This window comes from Genypterus blacodes, unplaced genomic scaffold (genome assembly GCF_046128005.1).
Source record: "Genypterus blacodes isolate CSIRO-AG114 ecotype Tasmania unplaced genomic scaffold, CSIRO-AGI_Gbla_v1 ptg000007l_1, whole genome shotgun sequence".
Lineage (NCBI taxonomy): Eukaryota > Metazoa > Chordata > Actinopteri > Ophidiiformes > Ophidiidae > Genypterus > Genypterus blacodes.
Window position 1 is genome coordinate 197,992 of NW_027466821.1, and position 23,590 is coordinate 221,581.

Below are 23,590 nucleotides of genomic sequence, written 5' to 3' on the forward strand. Positions count from 1 at the left end.
GATGGAGAGGTTGATGTTTAGTCAATTTGATCTTGCACTTTGAAATTAAAAGTCAGTTTTGAATCTCGTGATGTTTTTCGTCTTTCTAGCAGACTCAGACTCAGTTACATATCAGAAGTAGTGCTGCTCAAAAGTAATAATTAAGCAGAAACAAAGTGAATCCTTTAACTCTTCAAATGTGGCCTGAAGGATCTAAACTATTAAAATTTATAATATACTATATTTTGACTTTTTCAGGATAATTCTACTTTATAAATAGTTTACCTGAAAAAATAATAAAGTTTACCTTGAGTCTCCTTTAACCTAATTCAAATAAAATAGAATAAGAGTCCTGAGGTTTCAAATGATTTCAACAAAACTTATGTGAGTAAAAACAAAATTTAAAATTAACATTTCAGGACCATTTACTCTAAATTCAAATAACAATCTGTATCACTTGTGATCCCCCTTACACCTTACTGCGCTCTCATCTTAAGGCAAACTGAGTCTCCACAGCCGAAGGAACTTGCACGAGAGGTCAAAACTGCAGCTTTGTGAGTTGTGATTGGCTCTGTGGTTTGACAGCTAAGGGTGAAGCGATCAGATGGAGCTGTGAGAGCTCCCTAGCAATGCTTCACTACTCAATTGACTCCAATACCTTGCAGTGGGTGGAGCTTATTGGGATGCCCACATTTGATGCAACAAGCACTGTTAGCGCACTCATTACTTCAATGCAAAATCCGCTGTGAAGACAGATGGGGAGAGAGACAAACAGAAAGATGGAGAGGGAGAGGTAAAAAAGTGGAAAACCAGTGTGACAGGTGGAGGAAGCCGTCGGTGGGGATGGGGGAGTTTTGCCTGCGGTCAAGCACAGGACCCACACACCAAACCATGCCAGTGCTGAGAGAGTGGAATGGGAAAGAGTTGGCGGAAATGAGACGGAGGATGAGACACCATGTTGAAGGGCAGGGGGAGAAGGGGCGGGAAGGGTCTGCTGGTTCTCCCAGCCTGGATCCAATGCTCCTGAAAAGGGGACAGGGGACAGGGGACAGGGGACAGGGGCTGCACACTGCTGCCTCCTGGACCAACAGGGCTGGACACGGCTGAAAATGTTCTGATTGTCTTTTTCGTGCTGTTTAAAGATGAGTGCCCATGGTGATTGTCACTGATTTGACACTGAAGACACCACGTGTTAAGCAAAATAAATAAATACAAAGGACGCATGTATTTAAACTGCTTTGTGTTGGACCGTGTGTGTGTGATTTTCCAGCCTGGTGCCCTAGGAGGCAGCGTGAGGCTCCCTGTCCCCTGGAGGAGGCGAGAGGCTCGATCGAGACCCACTCAGTCATACCTTGCAGTGTGTTGTACTGACAGGGATTCCGATATTGGAAGCGAACACGACTGTGAGTGCAGAGGCCAGTTCAATAGTGAATCCACTGTGGAGGAGGGAGGAAGGGAGCAAAGAGACATCCTTCATTGTAATGCCACAGATGTGCCTCTGGGGGCATCAAGTCACCATCATCCTGCGTCAGCATTCAAGGTAGCAGAACATTTAAAAGCTCTCTGAAGAAGACGTCACTCACACACACACACACACACACACACACACACACACACACACACACACACACACACACACACACACACACACACACACACACACACACACACACACACACACACACACACACACACACACACACACACACACACACACACACACACACCTCTCTCTCTGACATTCCCATGAGTCCAGTCCACAGTAATGGGCTAGTGTAAAGGGTCTGTGTGTGTGCATGTGTGTAAGCTCCTTCATAATATATAACCCCATAATAATGTCTATGTGGTCTGGATCTTAGTCACACAAGTGTCAGTGTGTTACATTCAATAATGATGGAAAGCATGCGTGTCTCTCTGCAGACAGGCCAACAGTGTACGCTGCATGCAAACTCAGGCTCAGCTGACCACAAAATATAAAAAGTAATAGAGAAAATCTGAATTTTACAGAGGAATGCACAATACAAGTTACGTCAGCACAATCTGTCCCTGTGGCAGCACAGCAAAGATGAAAAGACATATTTCAAGGTCAAAATAGTTTTTTTTTCCATGCTGTGATGAACAGAACCAAAGCATTTACAGGATATGCCCCCCCCCCACCCCCCACACACACACAGAGTGTCCTGTCCTTGCCCTCCATTTTGTTGAAGCGTTTCCTCCCAAACAAACTCCTTTGTCAGAGTGATGCATGGAACCAGACACTTGAGGAAAAAGAGCCTTTAGAATGGTCAACCAGAGCAAATCTGTCTTTATGTCCTGGAACAAGACTAAGCTGGTGATAGAGAGAGGGAGAGGAGAGAAAGAAAGGAGGTGACAGAGAGAGAGGGGCAAAAAATGAGGAAGAGAGAGACGAAGTGAGGGGAAGAAAATGAGATGGAGTTAGCATGAGGAGGAAAAAGGAAGGCTTTAGAGGTAAGGTGCCTACGAAGACAAAGACGCAAAGAGGAGAGAAAAGAACAAAAGCAAGAAGAGAATGCATGGAAAAGAAGAAGAAGAGAGGATTCACAGGAGAGAGTAGGGAGGAAGAGGAGAGAGACATGCTGGCATTCCTTGGAGAAGAGAGACCCCCCCCACTCTACTTCACCCAGAATGCCCTGAGATGCCAAACAACTTCCTGTAACCCTGTGTGATAATCCTGCCTGTCCACATGAAACACACACAGAAAACTTACTGGAACAACAAATGTGGACACTAACACACACACACCAGCCAACATCCGGCAGGCACAGAACCGAGACCACTTAAAGAGTCACTAGAGAATACACACAAACATGATGCAGGTGAGCACACACACACAGCTAATGCGTGGGAGGAGAGAGAGAGAGAGAGAGAGAGAAAGAGAGAGAGAGAGAGAGACAGAGAGAGGGAGACAGAGACAGAGAGAGAGAGACTGACTGATGGATCTCGAGGGCAGGAAGAGCAGCAGAAAGCAGTTGAGGATGTGTGTATAATTGGATTTTATGTTTGCTGCTTAGTTTGTGGGACTAAACGAGCCCTGGGGCTTTATGTGTTGCAGTCCAAATGACTCCTTATTAATTCATAACGACTATGTGAAGAGTCAAAGGGCAGAGGAAGGACAGAGAGTGAATCATTCCCACCAAGCAGACAATTACAGCTGATATCTCAGTGCATTCTAAAGCACTATGACCTTTCACCAGCAGAGTTTGAGTTCTTCTAAGGTTGCAAAAATGGCTAAAATCTAAATCATGACTGATCTGCTCAATAATGAGCTCTAAACTGAGCTGAATTTCATCTTGTAATGAACCTATGGATAAAAGTGTGTTCAAATAAACACATTTTTAAAGTAAATGGGTCTTAAGCATTAAAAAAATGGACCGATTTGATGTAAAGATGAACACAACTAGCCTTTCTACTTCTAAAATCCTTTTTTACAATTCTTTTTTCACAGGTGCTCCCCATTACAGAGTGTTAATTCCCTGGTTGAGGCAGTGAGAGCACACCTGTGCAGTTAGAATGCAGCTGCGTGTGTGTGTGAAGCAGCGAGCAGGTAAACACTGTGTGCTGCAGACAAACGCCTGTGATTTGTCACACAGGTTTACCTGTGAATAGAGGCACTATCTTTGATATCTAAAACAAAAGATGGATTACTGTCCTGGTTTGCCAGAGAGCTCTATCTAAAATGTGTGTGTGCAATTCAATTTCTCTCCTACAGTTATTGAGTGTGTACAAAAGTCAGTCTCTTGTCAAATGTCAACACAATAAACTCAAACACGCAGTCTGTCAGCCTACCTACTAGCCTTACACTTGCTTTGTGTAAATGTTACACTAAAACGATCCTCATCTCTAAATAGATCTAAATAATTGAGGTTATCCGGTCTGTGTTCTTCCTCTTTTACTAAATTGATTGTATTCTAAATGTGAAACTATTTGACTGGTACAAATTACAGACATCTGTTTCTCTGTGCCATTAAATGTCAGGCAAATGCCATCTAGCTGTTCAATAACAGTTTAAAGTAAGTAGTGTACATACAGCTGGAGGCACAGTAACACTTACCATGAAAGCTTTTGCAGCCATTGGACTCACACATCATTTGTATCAGCATTTCTCTGAACTTTTTGTGTGAAATCAAGCATGTTATTTACCTCAATGACTTATTCATTCTCTCTGTGACACACACACACACATCTACCACATCGCCCCTGTGTGGCAGCTTCCTCACCTCGAGGGAGTGATGGGAGTCAGGTCCTTCCCCATGGTCTGGATGACACGGCGGCCCCACACCCACAGACCAGCGCAGATGCCGATACCGCCGTAAAAGAGCAGCCAGATAGGAGTAGCCGCATCCTGCATCACACCGCCCTGGTCATAGATCATCCACAGCGCCACCAGGGGCCCGATGGCATTGCTGTAGAGGCGGGCAAAATAGATTTTAAAGTCATTCAGATCTCCTTGTTATCCAGGATGTTAGACTGTGTGATGAGCTTCAAGGACAAAGAGATGTCAAAGCAAATGTAACATATTACTTGTATGTAATAACTTGATGCTAAATGAAAATCATGATAGAACACAATAAGTAAATGTATGTTTTTCATTCAAGGGTTGGATATATTTGAAGTGAAATATTCCTCTCATAAATGTTTGGTCATCTGAGGTGCAATATATTCTGTAAGAAGCAGGGGGCAGCACCTGACATCGTTGCCGCCATGGGCGAAGGAGCCAAAGCAGGCAGTGAGGATCTGCAGGAAATGGAAAAGCAGGAACACCTCCGGCTTGTCCTTCTCCTCGTGTTCTTCCTCGACCAAGTCATCCAGAGGCACCGGTCCAGGTGCTCCTTCTTCATCCACCCCCTCCAGCTCTGTAGCCAGCTTCATCTCCACACCGCCTTCCTCTGCCTCAATCTCAGCCTCCGCCACAGCATTGCAATACGATGAGTAGCTATCATAGCGGACTCTCTTCTTGGAGTATGACACGCTGTTGCTCCTCCCTCCTCCCTCACCTACCAGCTTTTCGCTGTCATCACGTGACTCTGTGCGCAAGAGCGGCTGGACCGGCATGCCACATATAGCAGCTGTGTAGCATGTGTAACTGTTGTTACGGCGCAGCAGGCGATAATTGTTGTCAGCGGGGCCGGAGTTGGAGCCTGAACGATCATTCTCATCCATGCGGCCCAGGTGGATTTTATGAAGTAGGTCCTTGTACAGACCCGAGTCCTTGTGCACCGTGTGGTACACTTGGCCATCACTGCGCATGTGACCATCAAAGCTAAAACTGCCGTTGGACACAGGTGACTTGAGGCAGCCGTTGGTCATGGAGTGGGTCCGCCCTGGAGAAGAGAAGACAGAGGAGGAGGGTGGGGTTTAAATGGGATTAGGGTTATGGGAGAAAATGTCTGAAAAAGCCATCTTCAGACAAAGACTTTTACATTCAGGTCCTTCACATTCATTTCCTCCAAGTATCTAAAATGAATATTAAACTTTTTTATTTATATGTAACCAACCATATACCCTGCCGTTAGGCAGGACATTGCCTCCATTTGCCAGGTTGCTGAGCTCTCCACTGAAGTCACGTGTGCCCCGGTCACTGCTGCCTCCAGTAAGTGGCATCACAGCCTCATCTGTGCCTTTAGCTCCTGGCAGCTCCTTGAAGACGGGACTCTCCTCCTCCTCTTCAGGGATCTTATCCAGACTTTCATCAGATATCCTGGACAGAGCCTGCTCCTTCTTCAGGCGACCTGATGGAAATCAAGTAATGGAATGTTTAGGAGAATGGCATCATGAATAGCTCCAAAGATCGGATAAGGACAGTCTGGTATACAGAGCACCTTCTATCAGAATATACTGTACACCCAGAGAATATGATGTACATATATACTGTTTGTACATACATACTGTTCTAACTCAGCACAGATACAATTACACTGAGGCGATGCCTGGAGTGAGGTCAGCTAAAGAGAAAACTACGCAGTAACATTCCAGAAACAGCATGAAGAGAATCTAGGCATCAGCTGATCCAAAGCAAATCTAATCCGACAGATGAGACTGCATAAACTCAATCGTCTGTTTCATTTTGACTGATGCAGTAGGTACCAGCTTAGATCCCATAAGATCACCTTTAATCTTTAGAGGCATTCAGAGTTCGGGACGTGTTAAGAGTTCGGGACGTGTTAAGAGTTCTGGACGTGTTAAGAGTTCGGGACCTGTTAAGAGGTCGGGACGTGTGAAGCAACAGGTAAATTTGGCCTAAAGCAGCTATGTAATTTGATATTTTTCTACCTAAGCCTTGTTATGGACAAGAGGACTGCTATAGGACAATTATCCACTATTGTATTACTAGAAGAAACACAGACACAGAGTGTATCAGGTCAAGTGGGTGTACTTTTACAAACATAAAGCATTTTGGGTAAGACAGTAAGACACAGAGTTCACAGAGTTGTTGGCTGCTTTAGTGACTTTGGCAAAGACCAAAAAGGGAACTCATCCACTGGCATGTGTTATTTGGTGTCAGGGAACGAACAGTATGAGCTGAGCAGGGGAAGAGGCCCTGCTGTCAGACGTGACAAAGACTGGACACACACACACACACACACACACACACACACACACACACACACACACACACACACACACACACACACACACACACACACACACACACACACACACACACACACACACACACACACACACACACACACACCTACCTGCTATTTTCCTCCTCATCCAGGGACACACAATGAACCAGACTACAGCTGCACAAACCAATGACCCAGCTAAAGTGATGAGAAAGATCGCCCAGACTGGTAGCGCTTCTAACCCAAGCACTGCAACAGAAAAAAAATACACGCACACGTGTAGAAACACAATAACAGTGAGTTTTCATTATTGTAATCTCAAAATAAACAAATATTCCTGTCTCACCTTCAAATGGAATTTTGAGCAGACAAATTACATTGGCACCATCAGTCCTTAACACCGAGATGATAATTTGATCGTATGTTGGTGTTAGACTTAAAAGATGGAAACCATACCTCCATCAAGTCTAACAGTGGCACTTACATGGAGCTCCAGTGTACATGATAGAAAACGTGTTGATTCCTATGGTGGTGGCGTAGAAGAGGGGCAGTGCTCGCAGGCCGTTGGGGACAGAGTCCTCCTATAGAGCAAACACACAGATGGCTTTTAGAAGACACATGGTGATAAAAGAGCCTACGTGAGCACACTATGTCCTGATTCTGTCCCTCTTTGACCACTCGTGATGGCAGCTTGGCCACTAGTGACAGTGGCTAATTGTCTTCCTCAAGGACACTAAGAGAGGATAAAGAATTACTGCTCATTCAATATTCATAACCCTGAATTAGGGCATACTCTGAATAAAAATATCAATTGACATAAAGGAGCCCTGAACTTGTGCAATGCAAGAGATTATGATGCACTTCATGTTTTTACAGTGACTTCATGTGCCTCAAATTCTATGTATACAAAATGACATTTCACCATCAAGCACGTGTGGCATTATAGATAACAGCATGAGCTAACATGTTAACCCCCTAGAGCCTGATATCCCTATTCCAATGGACACATTTTCCGATAAATAGGCACCAAAAGCAGCAAAAAGCAGGTGATAAAGGGGCCTTCCAGGTTTCGTGAAATGGAAACCATAACCCAGACTGCCCACAGTTTTTGTCTGCTAAATCAAGTCATACTGAGCAATCTTCATGGTGAATGTTACAGATTTTTAACTGCAGGTCTCCTGAAAACAAAATTGATGTAAAGTAAGCAAAGCTAACAGCCAGTATCTGCTCCATTAAACAAGAAATGTGCTGGCAGTATAAAAGCTGTATTTTTCCTAAGTTCAAAGTGAAACAGGTCAAACTGGATGTGCAATAATTCTTTCTTGCATAATGTCAGACACGCAATACACAATACGCCTGATGGGTTGAAACCTCATATATACAAACCAAATCATCATCATCTTGGTTGCACATTTTGCCAACGTAAGTCAACATGAATCTAAGCATCTGATATGATAGGGAGATAATTGTCTGGCAGGTGACACAAGGAGGCTGTTGTGACTAACATGAACACACTCTGAGTTTGACCCAGTACAACCGGAGATCCTAGTCCGAATGACAAATCATTCTGAATCATACATGCGGTGTATAATCCTATTGTCCTGACTTTAGGATGATCTACAACACATCTCTTCCTAATCTGCTGCCTGTTGCATAACAGGTTGTCAAATGGAGTTCATCTGCACAGAAATTTTGTGTGTGCGCATATGTGTGTGGAAGATAAATTCTAATATCTGCACTTGTGACTCAATGTCCCAAATAGCAGTATGATGAAACAGTCCATAATGTCCAAAAATGACACTGATACCACAGTCAATGTTTCACTGCATGAACAGTCATGGACATCTTATTGTTATTGTTGCAGTTCTGTATTGTGAACTTTAAAAGAAATGTATGTTTGTGTGTGTGCGTGGGATGTTACAAGATTTCATGCTTTTCAGTCAGTAGACAGTCAGTAGGCATTAAGTCCACAATAACATGGTCATGTTTAGCATTTTCATTGTCTTTGTATTTTTAGGCATGCCCAACCATGTATGACACTGGGTGTATGTGTATGTGTGTGATTCATGTCCTTAAGCCTTTTGTTTTACCTAAAATCTAGGACAGTACTGAATCACAGCTGAACCATACTGGCCACCACTCAAAGTGCCACTGTTTGTGTGTTTCTGTCCAAGTGTGCGTGCGTGTCTGTTGAAGACACGCCTTCGGCTCTTTCACTGGGAACAGGCAGAGATAGAGAGCTCATTTTACGGGTTCGTGGGAAGGTAACAAAACAACAATTGTGGAAATATGAGAGTTGAAGTCAGGTTTTATCCATTCAAATATGGATTGGTGCAACTACGCCTTGAACCTTTATGCCTGTGCACCGAGGGGCATCAGTGGAGGTCGCCATTCCCCATTACCACGTAGGTAACAAATTGCATTATAGTTATTATTATAGTTCCATTTGGAACACCATTAAGTTCCTCGCCATCCCCGCTGTCCCATACTTGCAGATATCTGCAATATTACTTCTACTTCTTCTATTACTTCAACAGCACATAGAATTACTTTGCAAAATCTATTTCTTTGGGCACTTAATTTCCTATATATTACAACACCCTGCATGTATATCTTTAATCTGTCAGCTACTTCATGTAAAAATGCAGATTTTTCAGGGGTAAACTGTCCAAGGAAACTGTCTGAGGCCACTATGAACATGTACAGAAGCTTTTAGAGGATTTTCAAAGTGTTAAGCACAGGGATCTATAAGGAAAACAAAAAAGTGACCTGGTAAGTGAATGCCAACTATCTCCAGAATGCTCCAATTCATACCAAATGTCAGTGACCTAGTTCCAACATAAATGACCTGAAATTGTTTTGTAAAATGGCCAGGGCATCACTGGGAGCTTACCTTGTTGAGGATGAAGTGTCTGATGAGGAGGAAGAGGAGTCCAGACATGAGACCAGACAGCAGGGGGGAGATGAACCATGACGACACTGGAGCACAAGATAATAGTCAGAATAACAGAGGAGACAACATTTGTCCAAACCTGCTTATTATGTCAGTTATCAATCAATGGTATTCTCAATGTACCCCATGTGATTAAGTTTCTCAGAAGTACTTAGTTCTGCCCTGGAACAGGGATAAGCTTTGGGTTATGTTTGTATGTAAGAAGTAACAGAGTAATCTTTGTAAGAGCAAAAGGGCTTGAGAATAAAAGTTAGAACTGAATGTTTTACAAAAAGGTAGCAACTGACTCACCCCGCCCCCCATCAGACACGTGCCTGGCCCGCTGATCAAATTTCTAAAGTAAATGTGGCCCCTGAGCCAAAACAATTGCCCACCCCTGCTATACACTGTCGTCTACTGAGGCCCAAACCAGGGAGACAAACGTGTATCTCTTGCAGAATGCCAAGTGAAAAATGGCACGTGTAGGAGGAGGCCACCCTCGATAACAACAAAATCTGATGATTCAATTACTGTGAATGAAATCTGAAAACCTTTCTGCAGTCAAATTCTATTGTGTCTCGTGATGACACACACAAGTCTCATCCATTCTTTATTCATTACCAATCTTAACAAGCTGCATCCACTGTACACCCTTGGTGCCGATGGCCACCATGGAGAAGCCGATGGTTGCTCCCACAATGCAGTGGGTTCCAGAGATGGGTAATTTGAGGAAAGAGGCGATTAGCTGCCACACTGCAGAGCCTGTGAACAAAACAGAGACATAAACCTCAACCATTTATCATATTTTAATGGGCTGCTGTCTTCCATCAGAGTGACAGTCCTTCAAGCAGAGGCTAGTCTTATACTGTAAGCTAATGGAATGTAGACCACACAAACCTAAATAAACACTGCGTGTCTGTGGCCTGCGTTTACTTCACTGGATGGAAGGTTATGGCGATTTCAATTTGACAGCATAGAATTTTGTAGATGTACCTGAAAAATTGTAGATACCACCAACTAGTATAGTCTAAGCCCATTTTAAAATCACTAGTAGGTCTAAAACAAAATCAGGTAATCAGGAAATTATAATGACTTTGGAATGTGGGTCAAATGTTGTATCACTTTGATGAAGGTTGGCTTTGAGATAGAATGAATAACAGTACAAAAAAATCAGAAGACAGAATCTCATGGAGACAAATATGAGTCAAGCCTCGGGGCTGAAGTACTGACACATCAAGACAAATCAAGAAATGTGTTGTCTTTATTTTACAGAATTTCCTCCTAATTTGTGGAAATATGTGATCTGATGGGATTAACAGGGATCCAACATCAGGCTTCACATTAGGCTCAAGACCTCTGTGTCAGCCTTCAAAGGCTAGAATAGGTAGATAACAATAAACCTCTGGGCTTTGCCAAAATAAGCTGCTCTCCAATCTCCTGTTTGCCTCAAGCAACCCCCCCTCACAAACACAATTAATCTATTCGGCTATAAACCCACATCTTCATAATCTCTCTGTTTATATTTCTAAATATAACATGAGGTGAATCTTAAAATAATACCCCAGTATTACCAGGAGATCCAGGGTTAAGTTTTCCACACCGGCTAAGATCGATCCAGATATTACAATTGAGCAGGCAGCCAACTTGTTTGATTTCATTTCAACAATAAGTACAAAATGTTGGCAACTTATAACAATAAGTATTGTGCTTAATGTCATTTTTGAAGTCAGGCTTCTTTTCGTGACTCATATTTGTCTGTTGCTGATTATTTGGTATCTTTTATTCTAAGGAATCAGTATAATATCTACAGGCTGCAGTTTTTTGCTTCCTGTTATTGCAGTTTATTTTGCCACACACACTCACACCGGATCAGCACTAATGGGATATAACACTACAGAATTGTCCATTTGCACTTGTTGAAACCCGGCCTGTGTAATTCCTCTCACAGACTTATCACACTCTTAACGGTGGAGCCAACAAGCAGCAATAAAAAAAGCAATAGAAAGCAGTTTAAAGTGGAACCATACCCACTGCTACATCCAAACGCCTCATTTGTTGGGAACTTACCGACCATGGCGCTGACCTCCCCTGCCATGAGCACAGGCACCGTGTCGTTGTACAGGGTGACGTCTATGATGCCCTTCCGTATGGTCTCGCCCACTTTGGCCCCTAGCAGCATCGAGCCCAGCGTCTCGAAGATGGAGGCCAGGATGCAGGCCTGCTTCAACGTGACCACACCAGAGCCCACTGCTGTGCCAAACGAGTTGGCCACATCGTTGGCGCCCACGGAAAACGCCAGGACGAAGGCTATGACGAAGCCAAGAATGACCATCCACAGATACGAATCCAGATCCATGTTGATATGATTTCACTCCAAAATATCCACAAGAGGAAAACAATTAAAAAAACTAGCTTATATGATCTATAAAGAAGTGCTTTGTGCGGTGTGTGTGGAGGGCTTTTACTGGTAAGCCCACTCCTTTTCTTCTTCCCCTGGTTGTAAAGAGTTCGAGGGGAGAAGCACAGCTGCTAACTCAGCGTTTGGAGCTCAGTCCAAGGATTGGAGACTAATGATGCTGGGTGCAGGAAGCATTCCATAGCTTAGTGTGAGAGTGTCTGCACGTTCCTACACCTGCCAAAGGAACAAGAGAGAGACACACACAAACAGATTAGTGTCATAAGCTACGATAACTTTTTCTCAGCAGGACACCTGACAACATCTCCCATGTGACTTCCTGAGAAAACCTGAAACAAATCAAACAAAAAACAGAGCCGACACGTGATAAGAGAGTGAGATTCTGTAAGAGGGAAAAACATGAAATGAAGGATTGAAAAAAGATGACGGTGCAAAACAAAGGGAGCCCTTCAGTGAGAAAGCTGAAGACAGCTCAGATAACCGCAATAGGAAATCAGTGAGCACTTCAAAGAAATCAAATCAATCCGTTCAGAGGGTTGGCTGTCAGCACTGGAGCTATAAAAAGAACAGTGTCCAGCATGAAGTGTGAGCAATGCACCTCACACTGGAGTAGACTGTTAACACCTTAACCCCACACAACAGGGGGACAGCTAATGTCCCTGCCAAACCTGCTTTCATTTCACAAGGTTTGCCTTTGCCACACATACAAGAATACAATATTTACTGGGGTAACTTATTGCACCGACGCAAATTATAAGAGTAAAGAGTCATGATAATTGAGGTCAAAAAACAAATATTGAATGTTTAGATAAATCACCAGATGACCACAGAGAGAGTGGGGCTGTATTGACAGTCTGGTAGATATTTGAAATGCAAATAACATTTCAGTTACCTCAGTAATCTTTGCTCTTTCAGCCTCAGCATGACTGCTAGTACTCACTGAGGGACAGTCGAGGTAAACACAAGTTTTGTAACAAGCTTGGGAGTACAAGTTCAGACGAAGTGGCAGGTTTTGCAGAGGAGGAAAACACAGAGTGGCTGGATTAAGACTGCATTGCAGTAAGAACAGCAGCAGTGAAGGTTGTTTTTTGGGGGGGGAATCATAAGTGGGTAAATTATAAGTAAACCAGAGAAACGTGAGCTTTTGTTGATTTCATTGTGTAATTCTCATTTTTGTTTAGTGGGAAACAACCTGCAGAACTTCTTATGTTGATTTACTTCAAAATAACATTAAATACCGGTAATTTTCACAGAGAGCTGGTGTACATCCACTTAAACTGGTGTGACATTTATAAGAGGGACCTTACAAGCAGGCAATTTAATTCTTCAAGATTACTTCTGATGCCATGTTGGCTCAGCAGCTTTTATTACAGAAGGAAGACGTCAGCTTGTAGTTCTTCAAGACTTAAGACATCCATCCCGAACTAACACAGAGGCACATCAGATGGGTTGCTGCATTGTGAATGCTAATTTTGTGACCCACACAACAGTTCCACAAGGCTTTTTCTTAAAATGCTACAGTATGCTGATGACAGCACACTTTGCTATTAGGTGGGGGGGCCACCAACACTGAACAACCTCAATACCTCAAAATTGGAAGACAATTTCCTTGAATATGTTCCTTCTTTTCCGTCATCGCCACCACATTGTTGAAGTCACTTGCTAGGTTCATGGGAGTGCGTTTGTTTTCCTCCAATGGTTAAGCCTATTGTGAATGGGGGCAGCTTGAAGGCCAGACTAACATTCTCTCAGCATTAACAGAATGTTTGCGCCTCATCACGTGGAGGCAGGCAGCTCCTTTCTAAACAGCCTCAGGCCAGTAACGACTCCATCTGGAACAGGTTAAGGTCACATACTCCTCACCTCGAGCCTTTTATCAACCACAACAAACACAAAATCATCAACAAACATCAAATCAGTTAAATGCCAGCAGAATCAGAATCCAGCTCCTAACATTTTATAATTGTTATTATTGTAAATGCAGATCTACAAAATGTACACATTTCATTTTACCCAGTAACATAGGGGATGATGTTCAACGGTTGTTTCCAGATACCATATCTCAAAAAGACTGAGTAAACATGAAATGAGACTTAACTGAACCCCGCAGGACAAATTCTGTTTCACCAGCTCGCCTCAATCAGAGAGAGCCACGACACCATGGACCAACTGAGGTAGATATCTTTAAAAGTTAATGATGTTAATAATGAATAAATAGAACAAACACTACACATCTTGAAGGATTAGATTTAATTTGAAACCCTCATACACTCAGCACAGCATCACCAACAAGACTAGACTGCAGCAAAATGTGGAAATGGGCGGTAGAAATTTGAACTTAAAGTCACCCTGAACTTGTTTGATACCTGTAATTATCTGTTCATTGAAACAGTCACTGCTTTGGTTTACATTTTCTTTAACAAAATGTTTTCTTTGAGGACCGAAAGTTTGCAAGTGTGCCGCTTTGAAGAAAGAACCCAAGACACTCTAAATATTTAATTTAGGACAATCACTGCCACATGAAGCCCACATATAAAAATGCCCCCCCCACTGAGCAGAAACAGATCCTTCACCGAAAAGAGCACAAACAGTAATCATCAAACATCACAGCAGAAAGACACTTTAAACGTGTGTGAAATTGTGAGAAGGAGATGAAAGACGTATGCGTCACTCATAGTGGCCACGTGCACCAATACCTGACCTCAATCATGTAATATTCTAAACAGGGAAACCCAACGTAACAGCTGCAGCTGACACTTGGTCCAGTCTAAAGACCTCATCAGACTCCAAAACATGAAGTTCACATACCGCCACTGCGACACAAAACACATAGACCTACTTCATCAGGACTAACAATTGCACAGTAGTTAATTCCAACCAAGTCAAGCTCCCCCTGACTATCTCACAACAGAAAATACCTCATCTTTGCTTCAATATTCGGCGACACCTGATGACAAGTTGACTGAGATATCATCAGCCTTTGTGGAGGTTACAGGATGTAATATATTTAGTGAAAGCCAGCCCAGACCCTGACTAATCAGACAACAATATCCTCCAAAAATACCCCCATACCTCCTGACTATCACAGTGCCTAGGGCTTATACTGAAATTGTCAAAAACAATGAGTGTTGCCTGTTCTCTTGGGAACGCTCACATCCCCAGTCTACAAAAACAGAAAAACATGGAAGTATATAGTAATTAAAGCAGCCTAAACACCAGTGGTCACACCTTACAGGGAAAACACATCATAACGTACTGCCTGCCAGAATAACTGTATGATGATGGAAGTGAATCAAGATGTTATTTATGTAATGCTGATGAAGGTCTAACATTGAATGAAACACAACTGTTATTCTGTGGAGGCAATTAATAAAAGTTAGTATGAACATATATTACAGGGTACTAAGACATTACTGTGCTGTATTTCACACCCATCATAGCTGTGAAACACTTGAATTCATACACAGTACATGTATAACTATATATGAGCAATATAATGAATAATAATTTATGAAACCAATGATAATAAAATACAACAGCTTTGTGACTAAATCTGTGTGCACTGCGTCAGAAGGGATGATTCATAGTTCATTCATAGTAAGTAGAGGTGTAGTCATGCATTCAGTTCAACACACAACATGAGCGTCTGTGCTGTTTGAGAAAGATTCACTAATTAAAAACAAGAATGTGACGAGTCTGTTAGCCAACATGTTGTCGAAAGGATCAAAAAGAAGAAGTTCAATCTGTTAAGAAGAGAAAGTCCCTTTAAGGAGATGCGGTTCTTTCCTTCACATCCTTTATGTTTGCCTTCACTTGTGTGTGTGGATAGCACAAAGTCACTGGCAGCTTTAATCAGGAGAAATTAAACAGTCCAAAAAAGCAGAATATGGACTTTTAAAAACCATTATGCATCTCGTTGATGAAAACATGAAGCTCGCAGTAAAGTCAACCACGTGTTTACATTTTGATTTATTTTTTTTGCAAACTATGCTTTCCATCAGCTTTTTCTGACCTTATTTCTTATGAGATTGTGCAATATAAGGTGAATAAAAATCAGTGAAATGTGTGCCCTTTGTTTTGTAGACAGGACTACCTGGTTTCTGTTTTTATACATGAAATTAAATGAATAAAAAACACATTTTAAACCTGTCTGGGTAAAAAAACTGAGCCTGTCACATCAACAACGCAGCTATGGTACGACCTGACACAAACATTTGACCCAAATCATTTGCCTCAGGGAGAACGTGTTGTGTACAGTGAAAAGAAAACCATGTGGAAGCTATTTACACTGATCTCTTGTTTAATTGTTTGCCGTGGTTGCTGAACAATGCTCATTAATCTGCCTGAGATGCCACTGCATCACAGCCACAGCTGGTGCAAAACACTGTCACGAGCAACAGTCTGCATTGACACACGGCTGCTCTAAACACGCTCATACACTCCCTCTGCCCACCTCTTTCCCTCAACAACTAACTATTTGCACACCAAGTGAAAGGATCAGAACTACAACATACATGTGATCAGATGGTGAGTCAATAAACATCCTACTAGTATTGTCTAGTTGTCAAACCTGAAGCACACGTAAATGTTGTCCGTGCATCCAAGGACACAAGCTTTACAAACCGACCAGATGGCTCGTTCAGTTACAAGACTGAAATGGAGACTACAATGAGATACTGTGAATTAGACAAACATTAATGTCTGGCAATCAACTCCACTCACCTTTGTGCCACGCAAGCCTCCTCACATTGGTATGAAGAGTGAAGGTGGCGGAGGAGAGGAATGAATGCCAGAGAAAAACTGACAGTATCAGGGAGAGACACAAGCAAAGCGAAAGGGTTGAAAAAGAAGATGGACAAATGAATAAAAGAACGGTGAGCATGTGATTGAGTGCAAAATGAAAAGACAAGGAGAGATTGAGTGCTAGAGAGAAACCGATGACAGGAGGAGAGGAGTGAGGGGAGAGAGTAGAGAGGAGGAGAGGCACAGTGACAGAGAAATCAGCAGGTTGTGGTTGTGTTGCAAGAGAGAGAGAAAGAGAGAGAGAGAGAGGGAGAGAGGGAGAGGGGGAGCGAGAGCACGAGAGAGAGACCAGTCTAGACTGCCTCTTACAGAAAAGAATCCGCATCTGCATCACAGCGCTTGGCAGCCAATGACAAATGTGGTAGAGGCCAGGGCCCAGTACTGATTGGCTGCCTGTGCACAGAGGGGACGGACAGATGGGAGGGAGGCAATCAATGATTGGTGGAGGACAACCAACAGGGTGGGATGAGAAGGAGAGGAGGTCTTCCCATGTGTGGATGTGCTGTACAGCCGGGGGGAAAGCATGCAAACTGATCAAGGGCATTCAGAGCACTTGTCCCCCCCCCCCCCCCCGTCTCAGGCCACAGCACTGAATCCTCACGTTGAGAAATACAAGTTCAATGTTTTGTCGTCACATCTTAGCACTGAAATATGTCACCCATGTTGGCTGGAACAGCCACAGCGTGATAAGATGAGAGGAGGAGCTCTGGACTACACACCGTCACCTATGATGTAGCCGGTATGTCATTTACCTCAAAAGGCCCACCACACAAGTACACACACCATCACAACACTGTTACTTGGCCACGAGCCTCCACTCACTTTCTCTGCCACAATCGTCCCTTTCAAAGAAATGCTGAACAGTTTGCCACTATGTAGACAGGCAGAGACAGAGGCTCTCATCTGCACAAAGAGGAGTCACTGCAGGCCCTTCTCTGGCAAAACACAATAGAAAAGTGAGAGTCCACTGTCTCTTCAGCAGATCCTCAACACTGATAGTGCTGCAAGTATAATAAACACAATCCTGTACACTTACTACAGCCAATGACCAATGGGAAGTTGACACAGAATGTTGGTACCTCGTGTAAATGGCATGTGATGCTATGGCATCTTTATGTTTTTGTCAGTATTCATCCCATACTTTCACTTAAACTATAGAAACATGACAGGATACATGTTTTGCACAGCCATATATATACATTTTTAAGGATATTTATTACTCACATACACCTTGGAAGTTAAGGCTGCGTCTTGTGCCAGTAATGCAGTTCAGGTCCTTGTTCCATGCACCTTGAATTCTCACATACTAAAGGAATAAAGATGGGGTGACTCATTTGATCAGTACTAAATAGACGCGTCCTCTTGTGTTTGTTGAGTTCTTGTCTTTCTCCTCAATCGTCTCTCACTCATTGTCCCCCTCTTGGTCCCCCAACTGGCCCTGCCTGCTAAAAACCCATTCTGCGTCAGCTGCACCTGCTGCCTCTGACTCTGTGCTTCGCAGCAGGGCGGCTCTGTCTCCTAGAACCCTAACACGCACACACACAAATACTGTTAAGATCAATCAGCCTCCATGGGCAGGAGGGGGGTCACTTAGGAATGACAACAACAGTGTGCATGACTGCAAAGAGCATGTCTCTCTCAAGCAGCATCTTCTAAGGGTTCTAACACACACAGACTTACATAAATCCTCTAACTCATTCTAATTTATCTCTCCCCTGCCGTGGGTCTGCATTGCAGCACAAAGTCAGGTTGACAAAAAGCAAGTGAATCGTGTAAACCTTCACTTTGCCTCTGAAGGTCATAAGCTTACAGGAAACTGGTAAAAATTCAGTTTGTCTGCAGCTAAATCAATAGCTATACCCACATTTATTTCTATCAGCTGATACAATCATAGGGATTAGTGATGATGTTATCATCGACTCTCCAAGACAGTAATGGGGTACTGAAGCATGAACCCACTATGGCACAGGGTCACATACAAACAATACCTGTGAGATTGACTTAAAATACAGACTTTGACAGCTTGTTTTGGTACCGCTCACCACCACTGGAATTTACTGCCAACTCAATGCATACAGCAATTGCATCACAATAGTGTTTAGTATTATTCATTTTTCTGATATGCAAGACTGACTGTCCAGATCCAGTTTAGACTGACAACTGCACACTCCTTCTCACACTCCTTTGATGGAACAAGTACGCAGGCAACACTAAAGCAGGCCGTGCTATATCAGCAAACAATTGAGCACCCCTCTGACTTTTAGTGTTGAGTAAGCCTTATGTTTAAATACTCTTTTAAGGTCAGCTTTCTCTGGTTTCAGTGGAGACTGTGCAATGGTTTGACTCCCTCACTCTGAAATGGTCAAGTATCCTAAATGACTCCTCCCTATTTCAGTGTCTACAACTGAGGAACTGAGACCGATATTTTGTGTGGGAAAGTTTGTGATGGAAATTCAAGAAAATGACTTCCAAGAAAGGACACCTGATTACAGAAAGGACAGACCATATGAGACACACAGATACACATATCTGTATTATTTCAACAAAGTCTTTTCTGATAAGATAAAAAGCATGACACCAACCTCAAGAAAGGTCCTGACAACACACTCAGCACCTGCATAAAATCCAGTTAGGCTTAAATAGCAGCCACAGGATGCAGCCCCTAAAATAATACATTCAGACCGTCAGAAACTATTAGTCACCTCTGAGAATAAACCCTGATCACAAGGGATCCGACATGACCAATCAAAATGAGCCTCACACCTATCTTTTTTTTATTTAAACTAGTCTCCACAGTATGTGTTCAACCGCCCCGCTGGGATTGGTACCTACCTACGAGTGTGCCCTTTGAGGTAGGACTGGAGTCTTCATGTTCCTGATGGGAGTCGTCTTACTCTTGACTGGGTGTCTCCCCCTCCCATACCCAGTGCTTCGCCCGCAAGATTCCAGTTCTTTTCCACAAACCAGTATAGGGGCCCAGTGGTAAAATCTCTCTTCTTCTTGCCTCTCTTCTTCTTTTCCTAGCAGTCTCTCTCCCTTGCAGTGGCTGTGGGAACTGAGAAATGTTGATCTCACTCTGTATACCCAAAGTGGTGCCAGGACCTCCTACCTACCAACTTTCTCCACTGCTGAGACTGGTAATCTACTGTTGGCAGTGCCAATGGTATTTAAGTGTGTTACTGGGGCAAAGTCGCTGCCAGTATTAGTGAGTATTAAAACCAGCACAAAAGCGGTTGATAAAGGACAAAGCATCTCATCTGAATGGAGAGGTAATATTATGTTAAGTTAAATCTATACTAATGGATGGATGGAATTGTTTCGTTAATGTTGGCATGGCATCTACACAAAGGTGGTGACCATTTCTTTTTGAAAAGTTTCTCTGAAACCACCAGTGTTGCAGCTACTGCAAACCTAGTAAAAAAAATGTGTATTTGAAATCACATTGAAAGTGGTAGAGGGATAAAGCTGCTTAAGTCAATAGGCATGCACATGGCCAAGAGAACAGATTTAAGGATTTACTATTGTGTTGTCATTTCTACAAGGATGTTGAACTTTGTTTAACATAATCTGAAATACAGTGTACCTTCCAGAGCAACACACAGCGGTATGCTGTGGAGCTCAAAGTATCTAGCATAAATATGCCAAAAACAGAAGGGTATAACAAGACTATGACCAAATACATCAGTTAGTACATTTACACACACTTTAAAACTTATTTTTTATAAGTTGTATTATATTTTTTTACGTCTGCCTGTATAAACCTTTATGTAGGGGTGGGCAATCTTAAAAAAAAAAGGATTAATGGGCCAAACAATACTGACCGCAGGGGTTTACAACCAACCTACACTGCAAGACACTCTTTAATAAAGTGACCATCCGAGACAGGTTTTCTGTGCCTGGCAAAAAGAAAAGCCACCTCGTGGCTAGCCACTGTGTTTTTTTTTTCTCCTGTACATTGTTGGCACGAAACAAATATTGCCATTGAGCTAACAGGCTAGCCATCAGATGTTTAACTTTCTGCTCTCACTCTGTGCAAGTGTACAGAGTGTACAACAGATTCCATGCAATCATACAAACACACTTCCCCTTGACTTCCGTGTCTGAAATCTTCGGCACTCATTTGCTATTGTTCTGTGTTTTCAGTACCACCATGATACATAAATGAGAAAAAAAAAAAGTTAATGAGTGTTGTGTCAGGAAGACTCGCCCAATATTGTGACTACGCAATATGTCATGAATTCCCAGTCATCGCTGGGCTCCTATTGAATCCCTGGACTTTTTTTGTAAGGACAAACACTATATCGAGCGCGTTAAAATGTACTGAGTGAGGTAACCCCGCTGGTGGTTGACCCGGCTTTACAAAAATGTACAACTATAGATACAGTATGACCAATAAGATAGCTAATAGCTGGGATCGCTATTAGTAAGCCCCTACAGAAGACAAACCTCAGTGAACATACAGATGAGGCCAAAGGCAGGACGGAATAAGAATCATTAACTTGGAACATGGAAGCTAAGATAAAAAAAAAAGATACCAAGATGTGGCCTCCATAACAGGTTCCTCGGGCATATCACTCAAGTGTTCGTGAGAAAACTGTGGTGAACCACTGACTGGGGCCGTTTTCCATGGGAATGCATTCTGTTCTGTTCCGTCAGCTCAACTCATAAAACACGCAAACATAAACAACTATCATGTCGTGGTATGGCTGTGCCCCCGCATGTGAGGAGAGACAAATTGAAAGAGACTGAATGAGAGAGAGAGAGAGAGGGGAAACTACTCTTTAAGCTGGATCCAGTGGCCTGTGCCCTCTTGGTCTTAATCCTGATTTCCAGCACATGACCCAGCTAACAGTATTATGGAGTGCTTTGATTAGAGCTGCTGTCGTGTGCACATAGGGGGCTGTTGGTGGAAGCATGTGTCCTATGTTTTGTGCCACAACTTTGCTGGAATGTCAAGCCACTGTATCAAGTACTTTCACACGTAACACACATCACACGCACAGTGTACATGCAAAGATTTGCATTGACCAAATGCTTAACATGACTGGACATAGCCCACACACACACACACACAAACCGGATGCAGAAGCACAAGGCTTGCCAGATTAAGCCTACAAGTCAGTGAGTCAGTGGATTAACGGGCCACAGTTATTCTAGGTAAAAACTTAAAGTAATGCTCAAAACGTGTTATTAGCATTATTGGTGACTAATCGACCACATGGTGATTGGGAAGAACTGCACTTTAAGTAGTCACAACAGGGGGAATTTCACATGATGCCAGCATGTAGACGTTAATCGCATCAAGGGGTCTTGCGGGGTTGACATTTATTTTCAAATATGTCAATCCTAAGCAAAAGAAAAATATTGAACTACCCTTTAAACATGGTGTATTGTGTTGACATGAGAACTATTGTTAGGGATAGTTCTGTCCACTTCCATATGTGGTAATGGAATCCGACATTCAGTGGAGGGACAATGAGGTGCGCTGCTGCGTTCCTTTGCCCAGGCATAATGACTCAACCAGGAAATCAACAACTTCTCTGGTTGTTCACAGAGTTTGTTAAATTACTTTGATATCAGATATTTGCGGACATTGGACAGTTCCTTGGAGAAGCAAGTATATGCAAGTAAGTGCAATTTATTAGCTTCAACCTGTAATATCCATAAACTATTGAACAAGAATTTAGACATGTTATATATTGGATAATATTCAGATACTGCATTGTTGGAGAGTGCATAAGGCACTGGCTACTTTGTGCCTGCTGTCGTTGCATGCTTAATTCTGAAGGAAACTCATTGTGACAAGTGGTCTGCTGGAGTTTTGACATCCGATTTAAGCCATGCCCAGAGCTCTGACTCATACTCTGACATAAATCAGGAGGGGGTCACGGTTTGGCGGGGTCACCTCTAATCCTGTGGGGACAAACATTTCCTTGACACTCTTCCACCCCTCTTTTGAAATCAGTATGTCACCCCACCAGGAGGGACAAGTCTAAAGGCACTTATTTTACTAACATACCAGCAAAATACTAAAACTGAGAGAGCTGCTGAGTGTGTCTAGCATCTTCATAGACAAAATTGGCAAGGGAAAAAAATATCATACCTTAAGATTTACAAATCATCTTCGACATCGTCGAGTGTAAAGATCACGGTGACAAACTGAAGCTGGACACGCCAGCTCAACATTACTTGGACAGCGGGCGGTCAGTCAGACGCATGGGGGATTGGTATGTGAGAATCATAGAGATGTCATCACCTGGTCAGTATGTGGAACTATTTAGTGATACTTAATCTCTTCCATCTCTTCCGTAGTGTACTGGGGCTGACATCTCCATGAAGCAGCAGCTTTACGCCAGGATCAGACAAATTTCTTCTGCACACTTCTTCCTTAATCCACACACTCTTGAGTGTGTTGTAGTACAGAGCAATTGATGCTGCTGGTGTCTATTCCACAATCTATTCCAAAACGGTTATCCTTTCTGTGTTTAGACTTCCACAGAGCTGAGGGCTAATTATATAATTTAATATTATTAAATACTGTGGATGAGAGAACAAGAGTTGTATTAGACCACTAATCATGTCCTCAACTCACTATGAATACACTCATTATTTCTTCTTTTGCAGAACCCCCCAGCCCCACCACCACTCTTACTCTATGTGTGTGTGCAGCAGCCTCAGCATGCTGCACACAATCTGATATGATCATAATGACACTATATCCTCAACGCTGTAAAAGTCAAGGTGGTGAGAAGGAAGAGACTTGCTGCTGCTGCCTTCAGTGTTTCATTTCGGAGCACATTATGAAGAGTATCAGTATCAGAGTGGTTACCTTCCTGCCCACAATTTCATTATCATCTATTGAACTAAGTG

The 23,590-nt window shown here is 42.8% G+C and overlaps 1 protein-coding gene across 2 annotated transcripts in view; it reads right to left on the reverse strand.

Annotated features, from left to right (window-relative positions):
• Positions 1-23,590, reverse strand: part of slc20a2 (solute carrier family 20 member 2) — a 36,825-nt gene that overhangs the window by 6,985 nt on the left and 6,250 nt on the right. Inside the window, exons 2-10 of one of the 2 annotated variants that reach the window (XM_076150505.1) lie at positions 11,569-12,133; positions 10,123-10,263; positions 9,463-9,548; positions 7,054-7,150; positions 6,699-6,818; positions 5,496-5,729; positions 4,685-5,321; positions 4,218-4,403; positions 638-722 (exon numbers count right to left, since the gene is read on the reverse strand). In XM_076150505.1, the coding sequence (XP_076006620.1) occupies positions 638-722; positions 4,218-4,403; positions 4,685-5,321; positions 5,496-5,729; positions 6,699-6,818; positions 7,054-7,150; positions 9,463-9,548; positions 10,123-10,263; positions 11,569-11,857 (1,875 nt within the window). In that variant the 5' untranslated portion in view covers positions 11,858-12,133. Of the gene's footprint in view, positions 1-637; positions 723-1,330; positions 1,416-4,217; positions 4,404-4,684; positions 5,322-5,495; positions 5,730-6,698; positions 6,819-7,053; positions 7,151-9,462; positions 9,549-10,122; positions 10,264-11,568; positions 12,134-23,590 lie in introns of both variants that reach the window. The other variant, XM_076150496.1, reaches the window with a different exon arrangement.